The 23,557-nt window shown below is 41.8% G+C and overlaps 1 protein-coding gene across 1 annotated transcript in view; it reads right to left on the reverse strand.

The window, feature by feature from the left end:
• HSPA14 (heat shock protein family A (Hsp70) member 14) overlaps window positions 1-23,557 on the reverse strand; it is a 42,905-nt gene that overhangs the window by 7,331 nt on the left and 12,017 nt on the right. Inside the window, exons 5-13 of the mRNA XM_075857387.1 lie at window positions 22,360-22,465; window positions 22,193-22,283; window positions 19,962-20,066; window positions 18,973-19,134; window positions 12,834-12,989; window positions 11,390-11,492; window positions 9,035-9,250; window positions 7,015-7,188; window positions 4,438-4,508 (exon numbers count right to left, since the gene is read on the reverse strand). Coding sequence (XP_075713502.1) covers window positions 4,438-4,508; window positions 7,015-7,188; window positions 9,035-9,250; window positions 11,390-11,492; window positions 12,834-12,989; window positions 18,973-19,134; window positions 19,962-20,066; window positions 22,193-22,283; window positions 22,360-22,465 — 1,184 coding nt within the window. The remainder of the gene's footprint in view (window positions 1-4,437; window positions 4,509-7,014; window positions 7,189-9,034; window positions 9,251-11,389; window positions 11,493-12,833; window positions 12,990-18,972; window positions 19,135-19,961; window positions 20,067-22,192; window positions 22,284-22,359; window positions 22,466-23,557) is intronic.

The following is a 23,557-nucleotide window of genomic DNA, read 5'->3' on the forward strand; positions in this document are numbered from 1 at the left end:
GTTAACAGGAGCATTGCATCAATAGGAGACAGAACATTTCGGTCACCAACATAAAGTATAACTGCATCCTATAAGCGTTATCACAGGGAGCGAGGCACCCCACACAGACAAGAGAAGGGAGAGATAGAAGGGAGACAAACAGGGGCAAAGTAGGGATATGGTAAGGCTCAAGTCATGGCGAGCCTGGACTTAATCTCCGGACTATTATGAGAAAGAAGCAGCTATTCACCTGGTAGAGAAATGGTTGGAGAGCGCAAAAACCACACTGAGCCTCAAGTGCTACCACAGGTGAAAGCACATAGGCAGGGGAGGGGGAATTAGATTTCAGGTCATAACGTTCAAATATGTAGGAGAAGACAGGAATGTAACCCAATGACACCATGTAGAAGCAGCTGGAGAATGTGCCAGCAGATGTTCCATTCTCTGCATTAGAGCAATCTCCTGGAACCACTAGTCCAGCGTTGGGGGGGGGGGGCAGCGTTTTCCACTTGCGTGGGTTAACCGATTTTACAGCCTGAAGGAGGTGTCTAGTTAGATAGTTTATAAACGGGTAGCGGCATAGGGAACATGAATAGTAGAGCCGCCTCAGGAAAATTAGGGACCAAGACCCCGGTGACTTCTCATATGATAGCGCCAACAATTGTCTGGCACCGATGGGTACCAGTTATGAAGGGCAGTAGGGACCCGATACCACCTTGATACTATTTTTTAACTAGTTTCCTGAGCCCGTGTGGTTATAGAGGCTTTTTCGGAGAGGAGAAAACACAGTTTCCATTGTACATCAGTGAACGTTTTGTCCAAGTCCCTTTCCAAAGCCTTGCAGAATGGTGGAAGGTGTTCACATCGTTGGGAGAGCAGTAGTTTGTATAATGCAGAGATAGTGCGTGTAGGGTGGAGACACATAGGCGTTCAAATTCAGTTAGCGTGCGATGGAGGTGGGCATGACGGTTGGTTATACTATAAAAATGTTGTAGTTGGGCATATTCAAACATGTAGCGTGTTGAGGGCGCATCAGTTGGAGAGATTGTGTGTAACGGGAGTAGAGAGGAATTGGAAAGGACTTGAGTAAAGAACATGGGATTAGTGGATGTCCTGCCTAAGAATAAGAGTGGAGCCTCACCTGCAGGAAATGCTGGGTTGTCCGTAACGGGGGTCTATGAGTGAACCACCCACCCCAGAAGAACGTAACGCCAGGAGAGTCTGGGAAACAACAAATGAGGCTTGAGTCGATCTGCTCCCAGACCGGGTCCACGGTATGGTGGACAGGGTACGGGTGCATAGTTGTTGGGCTAAACGAACCCAAACTTTTGAGTCATGGTTGTGAAAAAAGTCAAGCACACGAGCGCGCGTTGACGCCAGGTAATAGAGACAACAGTCCGGCAAACAAACCCCACCTGCATCTCTGGGCCAGATGAATTATCCAAAGAATTGCTGGATACGTAACCAAAAAAAGAGGATGGGATGGAGGATCGTCTGCAGGAGGTACAACAGTCTGGGGAGGAGTGACATTTTTATAATATTAATAGGGCCAAACCAAGATAATTCTTTTTTTATTCCAGGAATCAAGATCCGTACGAAATTTGACCAGTAGGGGAATTAAATTATTGACAAAGTTGTGAAAGGTCATTACTTATACGCGTGCCTAGATACGTTATGCCCCTAGAGGGCCATGAAAAGGGGAAATTACTCTTGAGCAGTGATACTGTTGAGGACGAAAGGGATACATTTAGAGCCTCTGACTTAGAGAGGTTGATCTTAAAATCTGACCATGACCCAAACCGGGACAGCTCGGACATCAACGAGGGAAGAGACACATGCGGGTTTGTGAGATAAACCAGTAAATCATCCGCAAATGCAGAGAGCTTATATTCCGTCCCGCCGATAAGTACACGATTGCAAAACATTTTGTAGGTCAAGAGTTTAGTTTTTTTTTTTTTATTAATTACGACCCTGTAACTCCCTTCCGGTTTCTTCATAAGGAAGAAAGGGGAATAAAAGCCTTTGCCGGTTTCTGTACTTAGGACCTGAATCAACAACACTTTTCTTATAAAAGTGATAGAATTTCAGACTGTAGGGCTTTTTGTTTTTTGCCAATTTTTGTAAAATAGGGATAGACGACCCTCCACCAGGGATCTTCTGGCGTCATTGATGGTGGTCTCTGTTCTTGGGGTCGTTTTGAGGCCTGAAAAGGAAGGCCTTGTTCTTATTGGGGAACTTCGAGGCCCTGAATTCCTGTCCACCGGGTTTAGTTTTTTTAGATTAAACCTTTTGGGAGGAACGGAGTCCGCTGGCTTCACTTGTGTAGGGAACCCCCTTTTTCTATCAGACGCTTTCTCTAATAGGTCATCTAGGAGGGGGCACAAATAGAAAATCTCCAGAGCAGGGAATTGCACATAATTTCCCTTTGGAACCATTGTCCCCCTTCCAGGATTTTAGCAAGATAGCCGTTCTAGCGGAGTTTGAGAGGGCAGCTTATCGGGCAGAGGCACGCACAGAATCTACTGAGGCATCATCCAGAATATCTGCTGCCTTAGACAATACTGGATCCCTAGGAGTCTTGTCTCTAATATGAAGCTCTAATTGTACCAGCCATATTTTTAGAGACCTAGCTGCACAAGTGGCTGAAATGGCTGGTTTAAAAGCCCCCACAGACGCACCCCAGGCCTTTTTGAGGTAATAATCTGCCTTCCTATCCATGGGATCAGATAAGGAACCTAGATCCTCAAAGGGAAGAGATCTTTTTGCAACTGGGGCGTCAAGTCTAGGGGAATTATGCCAATCTCTGCAGACCAAATCATCAAATGGATATTTCCTTTTAAGGAACTTCGAAATACCAATCTTTCTATCTGTGTTCTTCCATTCCCTCTTGATGAGGCTTGTTATGTTCTTATAGAGGCGAAAGGTTCTCTGCTTTTTGGGCCCTAAGCCTTCAAACATAATGTCCTATACAGAACAGGGTACTTTTGGGTCCTAGATATTCATTGTTGCGCTTACAGTTTTAAAGGAGCCGATTGATATCTTCTGCTAGGAACAAATTCTTTCCTCCCCCATCCGAGGTACTATCTGAAGAGCTCAGCTCTCCTTCGTCCTCTAACTGAAAACCTTCTTCAGCAGAAGAATCAGATAAATTCAACTGACTATAAGTGGATGGTTGATCTTTGTTTTTTCTTAGGGACTTAAGGGAATTTTTAACTTCTGCCCTTACAAGGTCTTTAATGCTTGATGCCAGACTTGTAGACAAAATCAATATAGATATAGGCCAGTACATTAAAGTTTAAAAATAAAGTAAAAAAGTAATATTAAATTAAAAAAAACACACACACCTTTTTTACAATAAACATTAAAATAAGTCTCAATACATACATATTCGGTATTGGCATGGCCGTAACAACATGTACAACAATGAAAAAAAAAAAGATTATTTCTGCAAACACCCTCACGTGGTGTAGTTTCCAAAATAGGGTCACTTGTAGAGGGTTCCCCCTGTTTTGACCCCTCAGTGGCTGTGCAAATGCGACATGTCCTCCGCATATCATTCCTGCTAAATTTGAGCTCCAAAAGCCAAATGGAGCTCTTTCCCTTCTGAGCCCTACCACATATGGGGTATTGTTTTACTCAGGAGAAATTGCTTTACAAATGTTGTGGTGCTTTTTCTCTTTTAGTCTTAGTGGAAATGGAAGAAAAAAAAAAAAAAACACTTAGCTACACCTACAGATTCTTTGAAAAAATAAAATAAAAAATATTTTGTCACCCGCAAAAAAAAAAAAAAAAAAAAAGTGTTTTTACTGTGTAAACATAGTAAAACAAGAAAACGATATAACTTTGGTATCGTTGCAATCGTAACAACCCGCTAAATAAAGTTAGTGTTATTTATACAACACAGTAAACAGCGTAAATTTAGGACGCAAAAAAGTGTGGCAAACTTGCGGTTTGTTCCCCCCCCCCCCCCCAAAAAAAAAGTTAAGCAATTTATATGTATGCCAAAATGGTGCTATTAAAAAAATACAACTTGTCCTGCAAAAAACAAGACTTTATACAGCTATGTAGATGCAAAAAATAAAAAAAAAAAGTTATAGCTTTAAACTTATAGCTCTTTGAATGCGATGGAAAACCATAAAAAAATAGCTTTGTCATTAGGGCCTAAAATAGGCTGGTCACAAAAGGGGTTAAAACACTGAAATTACTGGAAAAGTAATAAAAAAGGTATTTAGTGGGGTTTATGTGTGGGAAAATAAAGCATTCGACAATAAATTAAGATATATATTAGATCTCGGAAAACCCCTTTAAAACAAACCTACAGCAGGCGATCTTGATGTATATCCTTATCAAAAGCAGCTATTTCACCCCATAAACGCTACATTTCATGGATAAGTAACTATACAACCATCATTGTCAGAGTGTATGAATAAGTTGAAGCATTTAGTATAGGAATGTTACCTTTTCATTGTAAGTACAGTTACTATGTCATGGACGCCATTATCTTTCTTCTTTAGATCTTTAAGTACAATCTGTAAACAAAACGATTTCATAAGTTAATCGATAACATAGCATTTGTACTTCTGCTTTATATTCATTCATTACTGATAGACAAGTTAAAACTGAACATGTATTCCGATCTTAAACATTTGTCATATCCATAAGACCCATCAAGAGAATGGGGGGGGGGGGGCACCTTGGAGAGTGCAGGGTCCAGGGTCCATAAATAATCTACTCAGTAGAAAAGCAGACTTCCGGTGCCGACATGTGAGGAAGGTGAAAGGAGTTCTCCAGACCTACCTTCTCACAAACCGACATTTGCATCACGCAAGACCAAGCAGACACTTTGGATTTTTTCCCCCTGATCTCTGGCAGAGCACCACACTGGTGCTCTGCCAGAGATCAGGGGGAAAAAATCCAAAGTGTCTGCTTGGTCTTGCGTGATGTAAATGTCGGTTTAAATATCGACTTTCAATCTGCCATACGTACCACATTGTGCCTGACGCCGACGTTGGTGCTCGGAGAACCCTGGTGTGGTCGTGGCTCAGTTGCTGAATCGCTGTTGTGAGAGACGTATCGGAGCGGCTATCGTCTTGCAAGGGAGGTAAATCGCTTCTTTTATATAAAGAATCGGCCCGGATTCTTTGGTGCCAAAAGCCACATGTATTCTGGCTAGCGGCAGTGATTTGATCCACAATGCACTAATCCGGTCTTTTGTTGTGGAGTCCCGCATATCTGGGCTGCCTAAGGTACATTCTCTGTGGGGGCTTTGGAGAGTCTCGTCTGTAAGCCCACTATTCCGCCAGTGACAAGAAAGGAGAAGCAGGCAGTAAGCCGTTCCTCCTCAGATCACGAAGACCATCTGATGATAGCATGGAGCCATTCATGGTTTGGCGACAATGATAAACTATAAAAAACTAGCTATAGAAGTAGCCAAACGGATCACTCCAGACATACAGGACACTTTAGCGACTACTATATCGGCCTCATTGCAACTAATCCAAAATGACATTATCCAGCATGGAACACGCATAGATGAGGCGGAACAGCGCATCTCCATGTTGAAGGATGATGTAGCGGATACGTACGGGAAACTTCAGGAACTCTTAAGTGAGAAGCAACGGATGTTAACTAAAATTGATAATCTAGAAAATAGGTCAAGACAATAATATCCGAATAGTGGGTCTTCCAGAGAATATACCTGCCCTACACTTAAAACGCATATGTGAATATGACCTGCCAAAGGCGCTGAATATGGATGGGCCTTGTAAAGTGGAAGGAGCACAGAGTGGGACCAGACCGTCAACATTTGCAGACACCTCCAGGCTTCACTAATAGAGCCAGGCAGGTTATAGTGCATTATCTGGACTATACTGACAAAGCAGCTTTACTTCGATCCTACAAGACCCGAAGGGGTCCAACGACGCTAAATGGAGCATCAGTTATGTTGTTTGGAGATTATTTGGCAGAAGTCTCAAAAAAAACGCAATTTGTTCAGCAGAATCTGTACTGCGTTTCATAAAAGCGGTTTGAAGTTCCAGTTACAATATCCCGCGATTTTAAAAGTCACTACTCCAAGTGGCACTATGCAAACTTATTCTGACCATCAGGAAGCAGAGGCGGTGTTCAGAGACCTGCTTAAAGAGGGTGCTTTACAGGCCAACACCGGACAAAGTCTTGACAAGGATTTGCAACAGAGTACCGCTCTGTTGAGGGGTCAACTACCGAAAGACAAAACGACTACCGCAGACGCCGCGATCTGTGAAGCAACATACCTGAGGATGAGACATGTACTTTGTGAGCGATCTTTTCTACTCTGAACACGGGTAGTGGGTAAAGATGGATCATAGTCCATTCGGTTATGCTTAATTGGTATGGATGTCATAATGAGACAGTGGGGTCATACGAATAAGTTAGACAGCATATATGGGTATAGGCGATTTCAAAGCTATAGCCGATTGTTGTCATGTTAACACCTTATATGTGCTTGGTCCGATGTTTGCGGATTATATCTGAAGGTTGATTTGAGAAAGTAACATGTCAGAAAAAAGTGAAGTGCCAAATAATTGTGGTGGGAGTAGGAGTCCCCCTGAGGTTTAAGGGGAAAGTTGCTTATACTTACTTGTTAAAAATGTCAAATGATGCACTCTAAATGCTTTGGTCAGTGCTCAGCGACACAAATGTTTGTTTTCTATATCTGAATGTGCAATAAAAATGGTTTAAAAAAAATAATAATAAATAAAAGCAGATCAGTATTTTATAACTAAGTTAGAGGTTTTGTCTTTTGCAGCCACCATTTGCAATATTTTCCCAGGCTGGTTTCAGTACAGAATTGTGTTCATGTGAATATGGGAGAAGAAAAAAAATAAAAATAAGAAGGATTCCAAAGTCAAGTTACTGTTCTTTTGATTTCGATCTCTAATTCTCATCCCTAAAATGCCACCTTCCAGCTCACTGCCTATGTACATGGACCAGAGTAATAAATAAATAAATATATATATTCTTTTGGTCGAGTTATATCTAATTTTCATGTCTTACTTGTGCAAATTTCGAGTTTTCTGATATAGTTGATTTTTGAACCGACTCATACAGTTCTAGGCAAACCGAGGTAGAACTTCCAGGTGCTTGTAATGAGTGTTGTCTACGGGCAGGAAGTGGTGTCCCTGATGGAAGTAAAACGGCAAACGTTTCCGCTCCTGACTCATCAGCTTCCTGTAAAGATACAAATGGAATGGATAGTGAATACTACGGTTAGGAAGTCACAGTTATTCTGTAAAATAAAGACATACATAGCTTTTTATTTTCCCAATATATTTAATTAGTAGATTTTGCTTTGTTGGACCGATACTGTAGCAAGGACCTCTTGTGGTCCACGTTGCACTTTACAAACTCAAAAAAAGAAGAGGTATACTCAGTCTAAGGAAGACAGACGCTGGAGTAAGATGCAATAAATTTATTAAAAGGGGTAAGTTGTCGCATCTTCGTCTGACCTTGCGCCAGAAAGGGAAGTCTACGCGAGTAACGAGCTGGCCCAGATTTCAATTATAATTTACGCCAGGTTCTGGTGTAAATTATAGTAAATGTGTCGGGCTGCATATAGCCCTGCTCCTGCTGCTAAAACACCACCCACTTTTAAAGGCTATCTACACATTCAAAAGTGTGGTTTGTAATTTTTATTACAAAAAACAAGCAGTGTGTTTGGTGCAACTTTCAAAATTAGTTTTTATTGAACATTTTTAACTTTGAGATACAGTTGCATTATAGCCTGTACACAGAGCAGCTGTATCTTTCGTTAAGACCTGAATCCGTCTGGAATGCGAGACTGATTGTTTCATGGTCAGCTGATCCTGTGTGTTTCTGACACGCAGGATCCACCTGTAATCTATCACATCTAAGTTATGAACTTAGATGTGATAGATAGCAGCTCGATCCTGCGTGTCAGACACAGAGGACCCGCTGTCACTGAACCAGTCAGTCCCGTGTACCCGACGGATTCAGGTCTTAGTGAAAGCTACAGCTACTCTGTGTACAGGATACTAAGCAGCTGTATCTCAAAGAGTAAAAATTATTTTAAATAAAACACACCAACATTTTTATAAAAAAAAAAATATATAGCACTTTCAAAAGTTTTACATCGCCTTTGAAAAAAAATGTGGCAAAGTTTTGCGCAAAACAAATAGTGACATTTTACACCAATGAACTGGTGTAAATTGCTTAATAAATTCCCCCACCACAGAAAAAACAAAACCCACTTCACAGAACACACATTCTATATCCAGGGCGTTTGTTTTGAGTATGAGAGCCCTGCAGCACAACAAGGCATATAAGCTGTTGCCTTATCTCCCAGACGAAGGCATTGCCGAAACACGCATCAGGGTGGCGTCATCCTGTGGAGGAACCTTATCACAAGTATGTTTTTTCGTTATTCAATCTACCTTACCACTTTTATTGCATGGCTTTGTACCAGCTCCATGCTTTAATATTTGCTCATACACTTATCGATATCACTGTTTTTCTCCACAGGCAGACACCAGTTGTCATCATCGCAGGACTCTTTTTTTATTCCTTTATTACATTATAAATGTTAAATAAAGAAGTTGTGTGCTATTGCTGACATTTGTTGTGTAAGTGATCTATAGGTTTAGTCAGTGCACCGTTTACTTGATGACTCGACGACTATAGGAGGTGTACACTTTGTCCCAACATTTGTAAGGAGTCTTCCTGCTTCTGTACATTTTAGTTGTGTACATTAGATTGTTGGCAGATCCCGCTAATATTGGCGATATCCACCTACATTAGTCCAATGTGTATGGACAGCCTCACACTGGGAGGTACTTACAGCTGTCTCTGTATCCACTAAGTAATACATTAGGACAAAAATGGGATGTAGGAGAATCTATCCTTGTAGGTTTATAAACACATGCCTGGACAAGTAGGACATCTAAAAACAGGATATGGTGTCATGTAAAATCGGAGTCAAGCCATTGGTTTTATTTCCCAGATATGCTATAGACATTTCTCCCTGCAAGCTTCGATTTAAATTTCCTGAAATACAAACCTTGACCAATATGTCACTGGCACAGCACTCAATAGTAATGGTGTCTAATTCCATAGATGGATTTTCTTTGCCCAGCAGAATTCCAGCTTGTATAGCAGCCCCAATGGGAATCACCTCATCTGGTGGTATGCTACTGAGCAGTTCCACATCAGAAAATAAATCCCGAATTAACTGATGCAGTTTGGGGATTCGAGCCGACCCACCACACAAAACTACCTACAAAACAAAAATATCATCAATAACAAAGACAAGGAATGCCTCTGAACAATAGAACAAATCATGCAATTTATTGAAATGAATAGATTTTACACCTCTTTCTTTGGGTAATAAACTGCTATTTTCTTTAGTGTTGACTGATTTACATTGCTCCTCTGCATAAAACACAAGCCCACCAGGAAATCAGCACATTGAGAGCAGGATTTCCATTAAAGTAAAGATAGAATGAGCAGCTAATCCTCCAATATTCCAGATATGACAATTGGGCTAAAACTTGTAATCATTGTGTAATGAAAAGTTATACATCTTCCAAATATTAAAAGGGGTTGTCCGATTTCGCCAAATGTTTTGTACTATTAAAAGTTATACAATTTTTCAATATTGTGTAATATGTTCTTTCTGTAATAATTCTTTGTGGCTTTCATGGTTCAGTTTTAGCCTAGTGTTCGTAGGAGGCAAACATGAGCTGCTTCTCAGGTCTGCTGCCCTTTTTTATTTTAGTTTTATTTCTTTGTTTTTTTTTCGCTGCAGTGTGGTTGTCAACCTGGTTCTCCAGTTTAGACAACCCCCTGTAGGTGCTGGGAAACCAGGCAGTCCTCTGAACTGCACTTCCCCCACCGCCAAACCTTTCCTCTGATGCCACAAGTGGCATGTCGGTAACCCTACCATATGAAAGACTACCAAAGAACCGCATAAGAATTCAGACTGGTGAGTATAAGCCTATCCACTAAATCCCCCCCTCCCACATAGGGGCCTTCTAACTTCTTAGGTCATTTTTTTATCAGTCACTTACTGCCTCTGGGATACTCCTCTGCACCAGCAGCTTTCCAGGAAATTGTGCAGGGTTTTATTTTCTTTCACTTCATTGGCGTGCTGCAACGCTCATAACCATTAAGCCACTGGCTGGCCCTCTTAAATTTAGCCCCCAGGTTTTTGGCAGCCTAGGCCATATCAATTAAGTTAGTCTGTTCTAGTGGACGCTCAGAGCAGCCAGTTGGCTGCCTGTGGGGGCAGACCCTGGTTTCAAGCGTGGGCTTCTCCTATGGGCATTCCTTTCTGAGCACAGGCTTCTGAGGGGAGGTTCTCCATTCTGCGGTGTCACTTACTTCAGCGCCATACTCAGGACATCTCTTCTGGACTCCCAGCCTCCTCATACAGTAGGACAAAGCACAAAGGGCCTAGTAGGCCAGCCCTATGGACCATTTTCCAAGGGGCGATTTTTATTCCCCACATTCCCTTACACTTGCTTAATTTCCTCTCCTAATAGGTCTTCCTCCCAGGACTCCAACAGACAGCTGGCCCCTGTGCCGAGGCATTATTTTTGCAGTCGCTGTATTTTACATTCCAAGATGTGCAGCTGTCACCAAGCAGAACATTTCTTCAAAGAAGTTTTGCAGGAATTGGATAGATTTCATTGTTATCACAACAATTAGGAAGAATGGGAGAGGAGTAAAATTTAGAGCATGCTCCTGTTCAGGCCTATCAGGGTAATTTCACATGCAGTAGATATGTTGCAGACATTTATCCCAACTGTTTGACAACTGTCCCATTGACGTAAATGGGGTCTTCAGAAACCCTATTCAGATTAACTAAACACAAAAAGTTGTGCAAAAAAATCTGCCGGGTATGAACATATTCTTAAGACTGGTAGCACAAGCACAGCCAGATGTCTAACCTAAAACGAGGAATAAGAACCCCTAGTCCTCAGCAAGTATCCTAAAATATTTAAATATTACTGACTAAATGCATAAAATAATGCTGGGCTCACACTTGCGGCAGTGTTCTGCGCGGCAAACCTAAACACGTTCTTTGTAATGTGGCTATTATCTCCATGATTTATACAGGTGAAACAGGTCAAGATGATGTTTTATCTGTAAAAAATGCACAACTAGTTGCCGCATCATGAAACCGTGGCAATTCGCAATAAAACGAGTGCACCACTGCAACGTGTGAACCCAGCCTAAGCGTCTATTCACAGAATGCAGAGAAATAATTTTTTTGCCACTATTACAGAAAATGCTGTGGTTTTGCGAAACTCGCAGCTTTTTACCACAGTTTTGCGGTAATCGCAGCAATAAACCATGATTTGACAGCACCGTGACTAGATCTTTCAACTGGTTTATAGTTTACGGTTCAAACCTGATTCACGTCAGTCGCTTTAACACCAACTTGTTCCAGCAGAATTTTGATTGGATCAATGCATTGATTGAACAGAGAAGAACAGATAAGCTCAAAACGAGCCCTGCAAGAAAGATCACTGACATTAGGATGATGATCAGGGTCTTATAAGATCACAAAAACAGCATATGAACGTCAAGTAATAAGGATTCTGGTGCATAATTAAAGGGCAGTTTCGTAAAACTCCAAGGAGCTGCAGAGCTGTGCAGGGACTGTGTAGCGGTTCTCAGCAAGTCACCAAGTCAGGAGTGGCGATGTGCAGAGACGGTCGCCACCCTTTCAATCTAGGGATGACCGTTGGAACCTCCAATTTATGAAATGTTCACATATGCTAGTAATATGCCATTTATATAGTCTGCATGCACTTTTTAAAAAAGGGGTTATCCTCATGCTGAATTTTTTTTTTTTGCCAATGGCTGAAATGGAGATGAATTACCAAAAGAAGCAGTGCTCATCTATCCACCCCCCTGGCATTATGCCAGAAGTACGATTAGTCAACGCAGAGCCTTTAAATTGGCTGCAGTGGTCATGCTACGTACATGTAAACCATCACCGGGAGTGCCGCCGGAGCGTCAACGCTACATCGTTAGGGGAAAGGATAGGCAAGAACTGATTCTTTTGTTAATCAATCTCATTTTCTGCCATTAGCAAACACATTTCAGTACCTGGACAACCCCTTTAAAAAGGGGCATGCCAACAATATGAATAGCATATTACTAGCATATGACAACATTTCATAAATTAGTGGAGGATTCAACAGTCATTCGTAGATTAAAAGGTTAGAAGGCCCTTTGGCACGCTCTCTGCACATTGCCGCTCCCAACCCAGCGACGTGTGGAGAATCACCACACAGTCCCAGTAAAGTGAATGGGCCCGTGTTGCAATACCTGCACAGCTCTGCAGCTCCTTGTAGATTTACCAAACACATCGCTGTTCTCGTGTGTGCTGAGTCTGATAATACAGGGGTGTGCAGGAGTTATTTTCTGAGCTCTAAGTTTTTTGGGTAGATAAACACGCGGCAGAAATGCTGTTTTGCCGCAGATCTGCAGTAAAATCTGCGTGGGTTACTGCTGCAGATTTCTCCATGGATTTTTCCTCTACATAGAAAGGGGTAAAATCTGCAACAAAAATTGAAATGCTGTTGATTTTAAAATCTGCATTGCGGATTAATTTCACAGCATGAAGATGAGATTTAAAAAAATGGTTGGTACTGTAATACGCAAATCTGCAGCATTTCCACTATGTATGCACTTATCTTTTGGTCTGTTAACAATAACCCACAGGGGAAAAAAAAAACATAATATGAGACTCCTACAGGTCACAGTCTCTGGGCTGCACAGTGGAGATGGGAGGTCCACTCCAATGTGCACAACCACATCCCACAACAGAGAAAAAACAGACTTACCTAGAAACATTGCAGTCAAAATCAATGCCGTCATACAATGAATCCACAAAACAATTGGCACTTCCCAAGGTAGACAAAGAATGCTTGGCCCCATCAGCACTATTCATTAGTTTCATCATTGCTCGGGCATTTTCTTTGATGTCTTGTTTGTATGATCTATTCAGAAAGACATTTTCCATAAAAAGTCCCCATATATTTTATTCAATAAATGCAAATTTAACTAAAGTAAAATCGTAGGACAGGTACATGCAGTGCAGTTTTAAGCGGTGTTCACATTTTGAAACTTTATGCAATGTAAGAAGAGTGCACTAAAACTGCACTGTTTGAACCTGAACGTACAGGGAATTACAAGATGAACCAATTTAAAAGCACTGTAAATCATTTAAACATTACCCACTATAAATTCTGCTATATACCAGTACTGAGCAAAACAGCTCCTTGGCCAGGCCCCAGTTAACTGGAAGCTCTCCGCCAGAAACTGAATTCAATGTAGGCGGCCAGACTGTCCAGCCATATCTTAACGTAAAAGATATTTAAAGCGAATATATTTCATAACTTCTGGCGAATACGTATTTTATTTATGTTCCATCATTAAAGGTTTTCAAAGAGACTATTCTCCATACATTTATAAGATGGGATCTATCATTTTTTAGTGACTTACTTTGCATATTCTATCTCTGGTGGCCTCTGTCCAGCCTCATGTGCTTCCGCCCTTTCTCCCTTTAAATCACCGTTCTGTGTGCAGGCTCTGCAGAAATGCTCTACAGATTACATCTCCCAGAATTCTTCTGTCTGCAGAGCACACTCCTGAGCTCTGCCTGTAATCAGCCTAGTGCAGTATGCCGAATCCTGCCCCCCACATTGAAATGGTATATCATTTTTTTGTTAGAAATTCATCTGACTGCTGCTGCTCCCTTTTTAGCGCTTTCTATGCAGTATAATAATTATAGTAACATTAATGCAAATCCAATTCTTCCCACGCAAATGAGGCTGATTACTATTCATTATTCATATTTCTTAAGCATCTCTCGTATGTGTGTGTCTATACAGTCGTGGACAAAATTGTTGGTACCCTTCCATTAAACAAAGGAAAACCCACAATGGTCACTGAAATAACTTGAAAATGACAAAAGTAATGATAAATTTTAATTTCCTGAAAGTCAACTAATGTAAAATCAGATATTGCTTTTGAATTGTGGTTCAACAGAATATTTTTTTAAATTAGTGAAACTGGCCTGGACAAAAATGACGGTACCCTTAACTTAATATTTTGTTGCACTCACTGCAAACAAATTAATTCTGTAATTCGACTTCTGCACCTGTCCACAGGTATTTTGTCCCACTCCTTGTGAGGACACTGCTCCAGCTGTCTCAGGTTTGAGGGCTGCCTTCTCCAGACTTGCAGGCTTCAGCTCCTTCCACAGATGTTCAATAGGGTTTAGATCAGGGCTCAGAAGGTCACTTCAGAATAGACCAATGCTTTGCTCTTAGCCATTCTAGGATGGTTTTTAGCTGTGTGTTTTGCGTCACACACCTATGACCTGCAACTCAGACCAAGATTTCTGACACTGGGAAGCACATTTCGCTTCAGAATGCCTTGATATTCCTGAGATTTAAATTGACCCTGCACAGATTCAAGACACCCTGTGCCAGATGCAGCCCCAAAACATAACAGAGCCTCCTCCACGTATCACAGTAGGTACAACGTTATTTTCTTTGTATGCTTCATTTTTGCGTCTGTGAACATAGAGCTGATTTGACTTGCCAAAAAGCTCCAGTTTTGTCTCATCTGCCCAAAGGAAATTCCCCCAGAAGCTTTGTGGCTTGTCAATATGCACCGATATGTAAATAACGGAGGAAGTTCGAAAAAATATTTCAAGTGAGACAGGGTTTGTGAAGCCCTGCCCATTACACGCTGCACATCTATGGGCAGATGAAAGGTTCTTTTTAAGTCCACTTTGGCAAAGACTGCAACGGATGGTGCGATCTGACACCGACGTACCTTAACCATGGAGTTCTCCTCTAATCTCTTTGGAAGTTGTTCAGGGCTCTTTGGTTACCATTCGTATTATCCATCTTGGTTATGTTTTGGCATTCTGGAGCGAAATGTGCCAGTGTCAGAAAGCTTGGTCTCAGTCGCAGGTCCTCCAACAGGATAATGACCCAAAACACACAGCTAAAAACATCCAAGAATGGCTAACAGCAAAGCATTGGACTACTCTGCAGTGGCCTTCTATGAGCCCTGATCTAAACACTACTGAACATCCGTGGAAGGACCTGAAACCTGCAGTCTGGAGAAGGCAGCCCCCAAACCGGAGACAGCTGGAGCAGTTTGCTCACGGGGAGTGGGACAAGATACCTGTGGACAGGTGCACAAGTCTCATTGAGAGTTACAGAAATCGTTTGTTTGCAGTGAGTGCCTCAAAATGTGGTGCAACAAAATATTAAGTTAAGAGTACTATCATTTTTGTCCAGCACCGGTGTCATTCGTTTTTTTTAAAATTCTGTTGAACTACAATTCAAAAGCAATATCGGATTTACATCAGGTGATTTTCAGGAAATTAAAACGTATTAGTACTTTTGTCAGTTTCAAGTTATTTCAGTGAACATTGTGGGTTTTCCTTTCTTTAACAGAATGGTAGCAACAATTTTGTCCATGACTGTATGTACCGTATTTTTTTTTTGGGACTAGAAGAGCAGTTTTAATCTTAGAATCTGAGCTGTAATCTCCTGCTGCGTCTTATCACCTGAAAGCAAACAGCTGCCAGTGAGTGGAAAAGCCCAGACTGAAGGTCCGATCCAAAAGGTCCTTGCAGTGCAGCGTAATGGAAGCAGCATGTCCTGTGCTGTGTGTAAAAGATCGGTTTTATCTGCTCACTGAACAGTCACATCTTAGGGCCTGTTCACATCACCGTTCGCTTTCCGTCTGAGGTTTCCGTCGGGTGAACCCCGCAACGGAAAGTGAAAGCACAGCTTCCGTTTCAGTCACCATTGATCTCAATGGTGACGGAAACATCGCTAATGTTTTCCGTTCGTCACCATTCCGGCAGGTTTCCCGACTGAATCAATAGCGCAGTCGATGTCGCTATTGATTCCGTCTGAAAACCTGACGGAATGGTGACGAACGGAAAGCCGTATCGATGTTTCCGTCACCATTGAGATCAATGGTGACTGAAACGGAAGCTGTGCTTTCACTTTCCGTTGCGGGGTTCACCCGACGGAAACCTCCGACGGAACCCAGGAACGGAAATGAACGGTGATGTGAACAGGCCCTTACACACAGAATTCCGTCACGTCAAATCTGACTGTTCAGTGAGCAAACAGACATTAGTACACGCAGCACAGTAAATCTGCAGGTACTGATCTGCAAGCACCTTCTAGCCACACCCCCTCCTATGCAGAGAGCAAGAAGAGCAGATTCAACACCATTAACCCCTGTCTCTCCACACCTTTGAGGTCTGGTGAGTTCAGGGGAGGGTGAGTACACTATAGCTGTCAGCACTATGGCTGGCATTGTTATGGGGCACTATTGTCCTAATATTACCCAGGAAATGAAGTTAAAAGGCAAAACCTTTTTTTTCCTCATCTTTTATGCTACAATTTATGGGTGCGTCTTATGGTCCAGTGTGTCCTATAGTCGGTATGTGATAGATATATATATATATATATACACACATATATATATACACACACACACACACACACACACACACACGTGAGATTCAGTGGGAATATGAATTAGTCCGCCAGAATTCCGCAGGGGGCGTGTATCTATCCATCTCCTGCTTTCTACTACTGTGCACAAGCAGCCCTTCTGATGGGCTGCAGAAGGCAGGGAAACTCTGCTTGCGATGAATGAGTGTTCACGAGGGGTTCAGCTACCAACAGATCTATGGCCTCAACAAAAAAAAAAACCCTCTATACATGCACAACCGTAGATAGAAACACGCTTCTAGGCCGAGGGCAACAGAAAGCTAATTAGACTCCTGACAGGAAGTAGGTACTTTGCAAACGCCACACGTTTTCTAATTGCTTCCTATTGACGAAAAATTTTACTTTACACTGCCTATACATTTAACTATTAGCTTTGTGGGCAAACCCCTTTAATGGCAGAAAAGCACAGTAAGAAATGGGGCACCTGCACTGTCCCCCAGGTTTTTCATGCGGTACAAATCCTTGTTGTGCTGCACCCATTAGAAACAAAAAGGAGAATTAAAGCACAAGCAACCTACTGTATATGGAAACCTGGGTGACAGTATATTCCCTTTTACGTCATTTTCCGCAGTGTGCAGCAATGAAAGTTAATGGTGCTGAATCTCTACAATATTTGAAGAAATGACTGAAGAAATATATTGCACTCAGGCTACATAATGCAAGTACTGATCAATATTATCTTTTATTTATAACTGGAAGTACACGCCAAAGCTTTAGAGCACAATTAACCTTTATGGGTGATAAACAATATTCCTAATCCTGTTATGTGAACTGACAAAGCACCAATCAGGATGTATTTAGAAGGAGGAATGGAGGCAGATATTCAAGAATATCCACATTGAATTCCAATAACATGTTGTTGAAAAGGTTTTAAAGTGGTTGTCCGGGCACGAGGAGGTTTATCATACTTATGACCTATGCAACAGATAGGTGATCAGTATATGATCAGTGGGGGTCCGACACCTGGACCCCGCACCGATCAGATGATGGACATCCAGTGCCCGGAGGCAGTCTATGACAGAAGCAGATGGTTCCGGTCACAGTATAGCGGCCGTGTTCCTGTACTGTAGCTCTACTCCTATTCAAGAGAGTAGGAGCAGAGCTGCAGTACGGCCGCTATACAGTGTACGGAGCAATCGAATACGCTCGGTTATCTGCTGGTCGTATCGTTTTAAAAAAGTTAAATATTATCATTGTCGACAGCACATCTCCCTGTCCTGCCGACAGGATTAGAACGTATGGGGACGAGCGTTTTGAGTAACGATCGCTCGTCCCCATCCATAGCTCCGTGTGACAGGAGCAAACGATGTCTCGTTGATCGGCGCTCTCTGCACCGGCCAATGTAAAAAGGGCCTTTAGTCCATCTCGCCTTAAAGCGTAACTAAACGTTCTATCAACTTTTTATTTTCTAGTAGCATGTTTAATATAAATATATTTTGTAATATACTTTATTAATGAATTTGGGCTCCTTTTTGTGTTATATGTGTTTTAAATGGCCACTGACACTTTTCTACCACATTTTATTTCTTGTATTTCTCCTGTTGCTAGCAGAAATCCGTACACTGTGTGAATGTATCGGTGCACGGATTCTGCTGCCTACAAGTACGGGTGGGTGGTGGCCCCATCCTGACGTCAGGGAGGTCTCTCTGCCTCTATACACTACACAGTTCTCTTTAGTGTAACCTGCATCAGCAGAGCAAATGGAAGAGACTGAGGAGCTCTGCTACTGTCCAGACTATAGTGTGTGTGAGTGGCGCTTCTGTAGCAGAAGCGCAGGTCTGGCACCCCCTCCCTGTCCCCTCGTCCCCCTGTGCACTGTACTGTAACCGGCGGTAGCAGAGCGCAGGGGAGAGAATGACAGCTCTGCTACTGTCCGGTCTATGAAATGTGTGAGTGGCGCTTCTGTAGCAGAAGCGCAGGTCTAGCGGCGGCTCCCTCGCCAGACCTGCACTTCTGCTACGGAAGAATGTCAGATGCAAAAGACAACTGTGCTGCAAAAGGACCTTTGGTTTTCAAGATTGGCTGGCTGTTTAGGTGCATGATGGGAACTATGGGCAGATTGAATATTGCATACAGTACTGGCAAACATCACACTCAGTAAGAAACGCCCCTAGCAACTGCCAGAATCAGGAAGTGTGAGAAAATAGATGTGGTTTCACAAGAAAAAAAGCTGCAAAAAAGGTACTTTGAAGTGAAAAAAATTGCTAGGAGTAATGAAGTCACAGAGGGACATAATAGCAGTTTAAAAATTTTTTTTTGCGAAGTGAGTGAAAAGTTCTGAGGGGGAGGGGGTGAGGAAAGTAGCCCATTATGGGAGAAAAATGTCCCTTTTTCACTTAAGATATATTACAGTATTTCTTATATTTTCTTGAACTATTAATTTATGCAAAGTTTGTTAAAAAGTTAAGCAAATATTACAACTTACCTCTGAAATTCAGATGCAAGATGCTGGGCTAAAGCTTCTGTAAAGCATACTCCTCCAATATTATTATAAGTCTTTGTTGCAAGAACTCTATATATTCCGCTGTTAACTTCTATCATAGTAACAGAAAGGGATATACCTCCCAGTTTATACACCAAAACATTGCTGTATAAAAAAAAAATTGAATACTGTGAATCAAATTAACCCAGAACAATGACAAATGGACAGTTAGCTTTTACACATTCTACAGTCCGCCCCTGTTAACAATAGAATCTGATGGGCTGAACGGGTGCTCGTATGAATGCTTGGTCCTTGTCGTTGGCCTGTGTCCAGCCCTTAGCCAACAAACAAGAAAACACTGGTTTGTGTGGCCCCAAAAAAATGTATCGTGTGTAGGCAGAGTATCTTCTTGTGTAAACAAGTGATGTGCTGCTGACAAGATGCAAAACGTGTGGGGACATCATTGCTCCATATAAATGGAGCAAACGAGTGCCAATCGACCTGCTGTTATTGTTGATTGGCACTCGTTACCGGACAGAAAAATCTGCCAGTGTAAAACCACCCTAACTAAAGGCATATCATAACATGGATCTCCACCGTGCTAGACTGTAAACGGTAATGCTCCACCTGGAGTCTGTACAGGAAGAATAAACTGTCCAAAGCTGCCTGCCCGCAGATATCTCCACTATGTGTCTGAAAATTGACAAGCACTGGAATCTACAGGCAAACACTGACATTGCGGTTCCAACTACTAACATGAGTGTGTTCTACGAATTAAGTAGTAAGAAAATCTTGTTTCTATAAACTAGTCATCAGGTTCTTGGTGGGGAAAATGGGATTCCATTTAGCAATGAGTAACCAAATCCCACAAAGACATGTGAAGGAAAACAAAACCCTTGCTAATGAGAACTATGCTCTATTAAAACAGCGTGTGACAAAGACAGAACATAAATTATCACATTAACAGCACAATATGGGGCAAGCCGGTGTACCTTCTACCCGTGGGTGAATCTTGTCCAATTCCATAAGCCAAGAGAGCAGCAGATGGTTCATGAACCATACGCAATATATTAAACCCAGCAGAGGCTGCTGCTTCCCTGGATTAAAACACAAAACAACAACTTCAAATTAAAAGTTAGAACATTTACACTATTGCCGATAATTTACAGCAAAATATATGCAACAGACTTTTTTTTTATAATTCACTGGTCAATAGTAGTAATGGTTTTCTGTTGTTGAAAATACAACCTTAAAGGGAACCTTTTCACATCGAACATGCTGTCCAATTTGCAGACAGCATGTTATAGAGCAGGGAACGCTGAGCACATGAATATATTTATTCATTTAAATCATATGGGGCTAAAGAGTCCAGTGGGCAGTCCTACTCAGCGATTGACAGATATTTGTGTATGCAGTTATACATGGAAGGCTTTCAATCACTGAGTAGGACCGCACACTGGACTCTCTGGCCCAGAAGGAGCAGGGATTTAAATGAATAAAATACGTTATACTGAACCTTTTCCCACAAAACTACATATCAATCTGCTCAGCTCCTCCTGCTCTCTAACATGCTGCTTGCAGATCAGACAGCATATTTAATGTGAGAGTTTCCTTTAAAGATGCTCTGTCACCACTTTAATACTTCCCTATCTCCTACCTATTCTAATAAACGCTGTGTTGCCAACTGTTTTTTTGAAAGTTGTTTATTAGTGACAAAGTAATGATCATTTTAGATTTATGCACATTTTTTCTAAATGCCCAACTGGGTGCTTTTTTTTTTTTTTTTAGTTTCACCAAGTGGGCGTTGTAAAGAAGTGTATGACGCTGATCAATCAGCGTCATACACTTCTCTCCATTCATGCCCAGCTTTATTCATAGCACAGCATGATCTCGCTGTGACGTCACTTACTCCTGCAGTTCCTTCACCGGAGCGACGGGGGAATGAGCAGACATCGCCTCCAGCCGTGCCAGGACGATTATCCTCCTCAGCAGCAGTCTTGGCACGGCTGGAGACGAGGTCTGGTCAGTCCCCCGTCGATCCGGTGAAGGAACTGCAGGTGTAAGCGACATCACAGCGTGATCTTGCAAGATCACGCTGTGCTGTGAATAAAGCTGGGCATGGATTAAGAGTAGTGTATTGCGCTGATTGGTCAGCATCATACACTTTTCTTTTCAACGCCCACTTGGTGAAACAAAAAAGCACCCAGTTGGGCATTTAGAAAAAATTTGCATAATCTAAAAATTATCAAAACGGTCATTAATCCACATTTAAAAAAAACCTAAAAAATAAAAACCAGTAGTTACCTACAACAAAGCATTTATTAGGTTAGGTAGGAGATAGAGAAGCATTAAACTGGTGACAGAGCCTCGTTAACTACCAAGTACTTTAAACGATTGCTGTGGCTAGAATCTAAAGACTAGGTGCAATATTTGTGGAGCAGCAGGGAACGTTTTACTTCTTGGTTTTACATCTGTGTAAGAGGGGAAGCCTCAAGTGACAGCATAAAGACAAATGACAGCTCGATACAGGAACATTGTTATAATACGATACAATTTGATGCAAACTGCATAAAGGCGCCATGATTTTAAAGTGCTACAGGTGGCATTTTCACAATGTGCCAGGTGTCTACTTTCAGAAAATATATGGGTATGGAGGTAGAATATGATTTTTATATTTTATAATTAAGGTTATATTTCTTTGTGAAACGTGTGAAAATCTTCCTGGCAGATAAAAGGGATAAAGCGTATAACAAGGTTGTTGTTGTTTCGTAAGGTTTGTTTTTTTGCACAGTTGTGCCTCTAGGCTTTTTATTAATAGGTAAAAGACTTTATTTAAAATCTCATATTTTACATTCTTGCATAGCTGTATTCTGGCAGGCCACATCTTCCATAGTAACTAATAGAGATCCTAAAAAATGGACTTTGTATTTTTAGCTACCAAGTTGCATGTGGGCTGGAGAGAAGGAAGGCTGTGTATGTAGCACGTATGGCTGCGTGACAACAGATAGTTCATTAGAGGCTCAAAAAGAACTGTAATTACCTGTGCACAGTAACATAAGGATGATCAGTACTGAAGTACAAACCGATAGTCCAACAATTAAAATACTGTCCAGAAAGAGAGTAGAGGACTAAATGAATCACAGGTATGGTTGATATTTGGTTGGAGGTCCACTTTAGCTCCAGTCACTCTATTTAACCTAGTTTACACTGAAAACATCCTTACCCAAGAGCTTTTTTCTGATTTTCCCCAAAATCAAAAGGTACGGTGATAACCACATCGTTCACATCAGATCCCAAAGCAGACTGGGCAGTCTCTAAGCAGCGATACAAAAGTTTGGTCAGTGTGATACAGATAATAAGGACATCGCAGTGATAATGGTGCATGGGTACCTTTCATTTTACTGAAGATCAGTTTAGCAACATCTTCTGGACTCACAAGTTTCACAGTGTCCCCTGTGTCAATTTCATATTTGAGTTTCCCTCCTTTTTCAACCACCTAAAATTGTAAAATATTAATGTTCAATTTAAAATGTTATACTGCCAGAGTAAATAAATGTGTCAAACTCCACAAATTCAAAGCCCATTAAAAAGGGATAGTCATTTTTTTCTAGCATTGGCCATAAGTGGGTATTTTAGTACAAATAAATGAAAGGAGTTGGCCAGTTTCTAATAAATGGCTATCAGAAATAAAATAAGAAGTTATAACACTTGCTACTGCTAGGTCTTCTTAATCCTCTCAAGATCTGGCAGCAGCAGTAAGGTTTGCATGCACACACGAATATATTATATATAATGACTCAACTAGCATTTCTACATGTGCATGCACAAAGAAGGGAAGCCAAGGATGCAGCGGTTACGTGATAAATCACATGACCACCTCAATGACTGATGGCGCAAGTCTTTACATGTGCCCCCATCCTGCAGGGCCTGTTATAGATCTTAAGAAAAACAAACATAAGATAAAGCATTTTTTCACACCATCATTTATTAGAAAAGTACCAACTCTTAACTTATAAAGGGGTACTCACCACCTATCCACAGGATATGAAATAATTGTCTAATCACTGTGGGCTCCACCGATCACGAGAACGAGCGTCCTTAACTCCCTTTTCTGCCTCACTGCTTGACTGGGTATTAAAGTCCATAAAAATTGAAGGCCTATCCTCAGGATATGCCATCACTAGCTGATCGCTCAGGGTCCGACTGCCGGGACCCCCGCCGATAAGCTGTTTTGAAGGGGCCGCAGACAGGCTTCCCCTTTATTCCGGTCACTGCTCGTATCGTGAATCGCCGACAGCAGTATGGGTGGTTCACAGTATTACAGCCTTCTCCCATTGAAGTGAATGGGAGAAGGCTGTAATATTGTGAACCGCTGCTACTGCTGTGTTGGCGATTCACAGTACAAGCAGTGACCGGAATGAAGGGGAAGCAGCGCTCGTACGAGCGCTGCGGCCCCTTCAAATCAGCTGTACCCGAGAGATCAGCTATTGATGGCCTGTCCTGAGGATAAGCCATCAATTTTTAGGGACTGGAAAACCCCTTTAAATAAATAGAGTGGCTGTTGCAGGCTCGACCGCCGCTCCATTCA

Source organism: Rhinoderma darwinii, chromosome 3 (assembly GCF_050947455.1).
Source record: "Rhinoderma darwinii isolate aRhiDar2 chromosome 3, aRhiDar2.hap1, whole genome shotgun sequence".
NCBI classification, from domain to species: Eukaryota; Metazoa; Chordata; class Amphibia; order Anura; family Rhinodermatidae; genus Rhinoderma; species Rhinoderma darwinii.